Genomic DNA, 7,947 nt, shown 5'->3' on the forward strand with positions numbered 1-7,947 from the left:
TTGATTGAGTATTTTTTGAGCTGTTTATTGTTTTTTGAGATAGCTAGCCGCTTATTCCAAGCGGTGGGTTGATTGAGTTAATTCAATTACCCCACCTCCACCAACTGGGGCATTACAAAAGATATGATTTGATTTGATTTACAGTTATTCACCGACAAACATATGAGCACTAAATCACCTTTAATTGTAGAAAATTTTCTGAACATTAATACTAGCTAGAGATTTAATAATAGATATATGGATATGGATATGATAAACCAGCAGCCTCCAAATACTAGATAGATAACGTTGAAATAGGCGCACGACTGAAGCCTATATATATATAGACTGCAAAAGGAAAGAGTACGTGCACTGAGAAGGCATATTCTAGTGTCAAGATGGTTCATGCGGATCAGGAGAAGCTGGTGCAGGTGGTGGCCGCCGACGTTGGGCTTGTGGCGCCGCCGAGCAGGTACGTGCTAAGGGAGGAGAACCGGCCGACCACCGTCGCAAAGCAAGCCAAGCTGGTCATCCCCATCGTGGACGTGAGCCGTCTGGCCATGCCCGACGATGTTGAGGAGTCGGCCAAGCTTCGCTCGGCGCTCCAGTCATGGGGCCTCTTCGTGGTGACCGGCCATGGCATGCCAACGGAGCTCCTGGACGAGATCCTCGAGGCAACGAGGAAGTTTTTCCACCTGCCGCCGGAGGAGAAGCAGAAGTGCGGCAACGTGATCGACGGCGTCAGTTTCCAGAACGAAGGGTACGGCATCGACCGCATCGACTCCGACGAGCAGGTCCTCGACTGGTGCGACCGGCTCTGGCTCCAGCTCCAGCCGGAGGACGAGAGGCGGCTCCAGTTCTGGCCACAGCATCTAAGGCACTCGATCTACACATTAATAATTGTCGCTCTCAACGATTTAAAATCATTTTTTGTTTGTGTTTATATCGGAGATCAGATCATGTGTAATTTAATTTGCAGGGAGCTCCTGCACGAGTACACCCTGGAGAGTGGGAGGGTGACCATGGATGTGCTGAAGGCCATGGCAAAGCTTCTGAACCAGGAGGAGGGCTTCTTCATCGACATGGTGGGTGAGAGGTTCAAGTCATACTCGAGGTTCACCTACTATCCTCCCTGCCCACGCCCGGACCTCGTGAACGGGCTCAAGCCGCACACCGACAACTCCGTCATCACACTCCTCCTCATGGACAAGGACGTCGGCGGCCTCCAGGTGCTCAAGGACGGCAACTGGGTTGATGTCCCCGTGCTCGGCCATGACCTGCTCGTCGTCGTCGGCGAGGGCATGGAGGTATGCATGCATATACAGTGACACACACACACACAATTAGTTAAGGACTTCTACAATGGAGAAATGTGCAATTACTTGCATTGATCATGAACGAGGCTCTCTCATTTCTGTCCGTACAGATCGTCAGCAATGCAATCTTCAAGGCGCCGTGGCACCGCGTGGTGACGAGCGCCGACAAGGAGAGGATGTCACTGGCGATGTTCTACCAGCCGGAGCCGGAGAGGATTATAGGGCCGCCGGGGGCACTGGTCCACGAGAAGCGCCCGCCGATGTTCAAGAAGTGCTTGGTCCAGACCTTGGCCGATGGATACTGGGATGCATTTGCAGTGGGCGATCGCACCGTCGACTTCCTCAATGTCAGGATCAACGCGGAGGCCGACGCCGAACTTGAGGCGCGCGCAGTGGTTGCAAACAACTGAATAAGAGTATGCAGTAGGGAGTGTGAGTGCATGATGTTCCTCCCTTGCTCCCATAAGTGTAGTGTGAATAGGAGTTGATCGTTGCTCCCATAAGTGTTGTGTGAATAGGAGTTGACCATGTACTTCATATATGATCACCTCCATGGAATAAAATAAAGAGTCAATTACACTATCCATGCTTAAACTTCATGAAAATGGTCACTTTAGTACTAAAATTTACGGTATACATCGAATTGGTGAGGGTCCAAATATAGTGATAATCACGGTCGGATACAAAACTGACCTAGTCAAAATTGACCCGACTAGGAGCTAAGCCGCCTTTTTTTTTCTGGTGACCCTTTATATTTTACGAGCATGTATAGCCATCCCAACCATTGCTGTCTAATATGGATACCACCTATTTATATCCTTTGGAGTGAAATAGTGAATACGAATTTTATTCAAACGGAAAAGTTATGGCAGATGGAATCAAACCGATGACCGCATGAAAACCTACAACAGTACCTGCCACTCAACCGAGAATGTTTCATGCCTATAAGGATAATTAACCTTTCTGTATCTAAATTATAACCATATCTTGTAAAAAACATACAAAAAAGTAAAATAAATTACACTTCAGGAATGTTCGTGTAATTTCTGTTAAATTATGATCCAAATTCTACCGTATTGGACTAGACGTAGTACAAACGGTGTAGGCCTTTGCGTTGATACCGACGCGTACGAGTACAACTCGTTTACTTGTCCTCCAAGGACTTTCATGTATTGCCCCTCATATATACTTCATGTAGTCACACCTAAAGACGGTCTGTCGTCTCGTGCTTGTAATACTCCACCCTCATAGTGATTGGACCTTCGTGCGTTCGTGGTTTTCTCCCGCAAGTGTTTCTACGTCTTGTTAGAATTAAATGGGCTTGGCCCATGTACAAAATTCTGAAATCTCAAATTGAGCCCATGAATAAAATGCCAAGTGGTGGTGCTAAAATTTAGTCCCATACCGTTAGTGGAAGAAGTGTTGGACCTCTTTATATAGTGAGTTCTCCCCACTACTCTAAGTGTGTGTTGAGAAGAGAAATGAGAGAACCACACGCGCGCGCTCGCTCGCCTCGCTGGGATCTCACCCCTAATAAAACCCTCCAAAACCCCTACCCTCCCTTCAGGGATCTCACCCGAGCTATGATCCTGTGATGGTGCGTGCATTTGTGCTGGGATGATAGGGGTATATGCGATCGTTATCCTCACCTAGATAACGATACGTCCTTCACCGTCAAGCTGACGGATGACTTCCCGATTATTATGGTATGTAAAGACGACATGTATTTTTTGTTAGTCAAGTATGATGTGTGCTTTTTTTCTTTTCTTTAGTTAACCTTTAATTTTCTTTTGTACAGTTCGACTAGTGCGTTCCCTGCCATGCAAGATTTGATGTCTTGGACAAGTTTCATTTTAAAGAGAAGGATAGTACAGAGCATAAGATAGCTCACCTAAGAAGAGAACATTTCACTTTTTTTGTCAAGGTAAAAAATGATGAAGATCACACATATTTTGTTGTTCTAATTGGAGAGCATTTTGCAAGAAATATGGGTTGAAAGAGGACATGAATATTACCTTCGATCTTAGTAATGATGATGTCCGTGATAATAATATAGAAATTTGGGTGCATGCGGAGGATGACTTGATTCCTGTTCTACCTCAAGGTGCGTTTTGTCAACATATTTGTTAGGTAATTTTTATTGATTACTGAAAAGTATCTTGTACTCTTCCCGATTAAATTTTTTATTTTCAATTATTAGCTTATTTCCATGCTACAAGAACTATACGGAAGATAGTAGATCGGACCCACTACAGTTTTGGCTCCAACCTTACTTGGTTGGAGAAAAATCATCTCATCTCATTTATTCATGATTTTGACAATCATGCTAAAAATTACATGACTGACAACATTTATCATGAATATGTGCCACTAGTGCACCAGTTGAGCCCTCATAACATCATTTCAGACAACTTTGTAAGATTTTTTATACCATTGCGTCACTAATCCATCTTTTTAATACATTGTTCTTAAGCAAAACTAGTTTGCTAACTATATTATTATTACTAACAAGTACTCCCACCAAAGACCGTGCCTAAATGGATGTTTACCACCGGTGATTTGTAAATGGTTAGCTTACGGCCAACGGTAATTAATTACCGTGGTAAATAGAGGACATCTCTAAATGAAGACACTCTGAAAATCAATGGATGGAGAAACGCAATACAAGCATCGATGGTACCATTTGGAGAGGAATCTCTGCACATCCCACAAGTTGAAGATAGGTTGATCTGTGTTCTTCAATACGGAAATGTCGGAGTTCGCCTTTATTTTCCTTTTTTACCTAGGAAAGAGTAGTAGTTAGTGTTTCAACCTTGTGATAACTTGGTCATTTGCTACTATGATAACAAACAGAATGACGGGGAGTTTATATTTTTATGCTATTTTACCTAGAATGATGAAGAGCTTTTTAACTAATATGTACAATGATGAGGAGTAATTTACGATGTCGTGTAATGATTTATGTACGTACTAGCTAGCGTCTAGTTGACACCCACCAAAAACACCAACAAGCATAAGGAAACAAAGATGATGGACATAAAAAGAAAATGGAGAAACACAATATGAAACCCCTAATAAAACCCTCCAAAACTTCTGCCCTCCCTTCAGAAAAAAAAACCCGCAGCGCCTGAAGCTACTGACGCGTGGCTGTCTTTGGGTCCCGGTTGGTGTTACCAATTGGGACTAAAGGACCTCCTGCCTGGGCGCCCCGCAGCGGCCACGTGGAACAACACTGGTCCCGGTTCGTAAGTCAACCGGAACTAAAGATTTGGACGGGACTAAAGGGCCTCTGAAACCGGGACTAATGACCCTTTTTCTACTAGTGTCAACTAGATAATACTCCGCGCGTTGCTGCGAGTACGTGTAGGTCTATCTCTATAAAATTGCAGATATGATAGTGAGAGTAGACATTGAGTAATATAATCTAGAGGAAGAGCTAAAAATAGTTTTTTTGCTAAGTTCTTGGTGCCTTGTCCAATGATTTTACTTTAATCTGCACAAAAGGCCTATTAAATTTTCTAACAATTAATCATTGATGATTAACTTTGCATAGAACTAACCAAAATGTAACATGGGGGCCGTAAATTTAATCTACATGAAAAAAAGTGTGATTTTTTTGGCGAAAGATACATATATATAAGTCGAAATACTCAGATGGAAAGGACGAAAGGTACATATTTGAAGATAAACAAATTGCTCTTAGTAAAGAAAGGGGAGCAATTGCCTCCAATTAATTTAGCAAGCAAGGAGTGGAATAAAACAGGGGAGGAGAAAAATATAACACGACTACACATATTATGCCCCAAACGTGGATCTTCATGCACCCCTTGATTTCGGAGGGGATCCAGCCCATGCGTGCAATGCGGGTGACACGGGTGGCTTGATCCAGCCGAGAGATCGATGCTTTATCTGATCAAAACTGCTCCGCTGAAACTTCAAAGAGGCATTCACACTTCAATTTCTTTTATTTTATTTTTTGATTTCAGATTTTTGTTGAGAGGCTACACATTACCTCTTCCCTTTACAAGTTGTACTACATGACGTCCACAACTGCACTCCCATGCTTTGCACGACTAGCTATACCTTAGATAACGTCGTAGGAAGAAGAAGAAGCATCACCGGAATATTTCTGTTATCTTCCCAAAAGTTTTCATAAACTATTCAATATCCCATGAAATGAATCTCAAATTTTTAATTTTCATATTTTTATCACGTGAAGCATTAGTATTATGTATTTCTTTTTTCATACCACTTCTGATGCTTGAAATTCTATAATATTTGACTAACGTCCTAACATTGCTTTCAAACGTTGATTGAGCTAAAATTCCTACTTGACTTTCTTAGTGCGATGAAATGGGTTTGAGACATTGACCTCTCATGATGTTTCTAACATTCTTTCTTCAAGTATCTTCATGTTGTGGGCATATGTAATCTTACTATTGCGCTCTATATTGATATCTAACTTCAAAGCTTAGCACTTTTGCTTAAAACATTTGAAAATAACTTATAAACATATTACACAAATGGATGGATGCGGCAACGCGCATCATCAATATATATGTTCTTCTTTATACGTTTTATGGGAGATATCGAAGCACACCTCATCACTATATCATAAATGGATGGATGCGGCAACGCGCATCATCAATGATCTAGTGGTATATATAAGATCCTAAACCCGGGAAAAGAAGGCACTAGAAATAACCTTCACCACGTGTCCTCCTCGGGAAAATAAGGCATTAGAAATAACCTTCACCACGTGTCCTCCTCGGGAAAATAAGGCATTAGAAATAACCTTCACCACGTGTCCTCCTCCGGGCCTTCGCAGGGCCGACCCTGGGGAGGGGCAGGGGGGCGGCCGCCCCGGGCCCCCACAATCGAGGGCCCCCCTCGCAGGTATATGCAGGTTTGCCTAAAAAAAGGTATATGCAGGTTTGTGCGAGAGGCCATGGAGACAACGCAGCAGGTTAGCCGGGAGAGGACACCGCGAACATCAGTACGTACGTTTGGCTGTTTCCATGCGATCATGACGGAAAAAATCATTAAATCATTATACTGGCCGGCTAATAACCTCAAGATTAAATATAAAAAATCATTATATTGGGCCTGGCCGGCTAACCTCAAGATTTGACCCAATTCCCGAAACCCTACAGATAGAACACACATGACTTATTCCTTAATCGCCACAGCCGCCAGTGTCGCACGACAACGACGGAGGAGGACGCGAGTAGGCTGGTCTTCAGGTTCTGGTAAGGAACACTTTGGTTCTGGATCGAATCCTCCATGGACTGTTTGGATTTTGAATTTAGACTCTTCCTTGCTACAGGCGGAAAAAACTGTAGTCCCTATGAACATGATCTACGTTTTACATCTGAAAATTAGGAGTCATGGTGTTGTTGTTTGATTAATTATGAAAATTATGAGCATGGGGAGATGTCTACTAAAGTGGGAGTAACAACTAAGTTGTGTCAAATTCTCTATACACCCATTTGTTTAACTGGATAATCTTATTTTTGGTTTTGTACTGATGCTCCGAAAACATTATCTCAAAGCCATTCATATATATGGTTCTTCTCCATAGAAAAGTCATCTTTGATCTTGAGGATAAAATTTGACATGATGTTAGTGAATTTATTGAATTTTCTATTCAAGTATTTTCTCATTGATTAATGAAATTTGACTCAATTTCCTCATTATATATAAGAGATGGTTCTACTGCTTCATCAAAAAGCAGAAAAACTTATCAAGAAGAATATATATAAGGAGGCACAAGACACGCTCATGATGTTCGAGGTATGCGTTGCTGCCTTATTTGATTTTTTTTCATACTATAAAAAGCATATACATCTTTAAGGTATCAACATAATTGTGTAAACCGTTGTGAGGTCTATAAATATCCCAAGATGGGTTTATATTAAGGGGCCCCGGGTTCTAAGTTACGCCCCGGGCCCCCGAAATCTCTGGACCGGCCCTGGGCCTTCGTGAAAGGAGCACGGAGGCAGCGCCTCCGTCGGGTCGCCTTGGAACAGGTACGTTTTGCAGCGGAGGTGCCCCAGTCCAGGAACGCTCCCTTCCACGTCGAACTCGGCCCTCCCGAGAGCACAGGTCTCGGCGCATATTCTGTTGCGCAGCTCCTGCCGCAACACGAGCCCCTTCGCCGTGGCCACCACGGTCGCCACGCCGGCGCTTGCCCCCTGCAGGCACCTGCCGTCGACGCAGAACCGCGGGACGCCGCCCCACGCCAGGATCACCCCGCGGTACGAGACCCGCAGCATCGCGTCGCCACCTCCGGCGCAGGGCCCCCGCCTGCTTTCCGATACTCGGCCAACGTCCACGGCCAGCTCGAAGGTCGGGGAACGCACCTCCGTCTCTGGGACACACGGGTCCAGCCCCTGGGCCTTGACCAGTCGGATGAACAGCCGGGGCTCCGGGTTATAGTTGGCAACCGGCAAGAAGAGGGCCAGTGCGGTGCCGTAGATGACTATGTTGGCAAGGACGCAGTAGACAACGTCCATGATCGTCGTACTAGGTGACGAGCTGTGGTAGGCTCCTGCGGCCATCGCCCTGCAAGCTCGGCTACTCCCTGGACGACCGTCTGTACGAGAAGATGAATACGTACGGCGAATATATCTATTAGTTGATCTTCGTGTCG

The 7,947-nt window shown here is 44.3% G+C and overlaps 1 protein-coding gene across 1 annotated transcript; it reads left to right on the forward strand.

The window, feature by feature from the left end:
• The first annotated feature begins 336 nt into the window (after window positions 1-336).
• Window positions 337-1,879, forward strand: LOC123396012 (2-oxoglutarate-dependent dioxygenase 11-like). Its single transcript, XM_045091039.1, has 3 exons — window positions 337-856; window positions 959-1,286; window positions 1,406-1,879. Exons 1-3 carry the CDS (start codon window positions 378-380, stop codon window positions 1,703-1,705), a joined length of 1,107 nt encoding a protein of 368 aa, XP_044946974.1. The 5' UTR covers window positions 337-377; the 3' UTR covers window positions 1,706-1,879.
• The last annotated feature ends 6,068 nt before the right edge of the window (window positions 1,880-7,947 follow it).

This window comes from Hordeum vulgare, chromosome 5H, assembly GCF_904849725.1.
Source record: "Hordeum vulgare subsp. vulgare chromosome 5H, MorexV3_pseudomolecules_assembly, whole genome shotgun sequence".
NCBI classification, from domain to species: Eukaryota; Viridiplantae; Streptophyta; class Magnoliopsida; order Poales; family Poaceae; genus Hordeum; species Hordeum vulgare.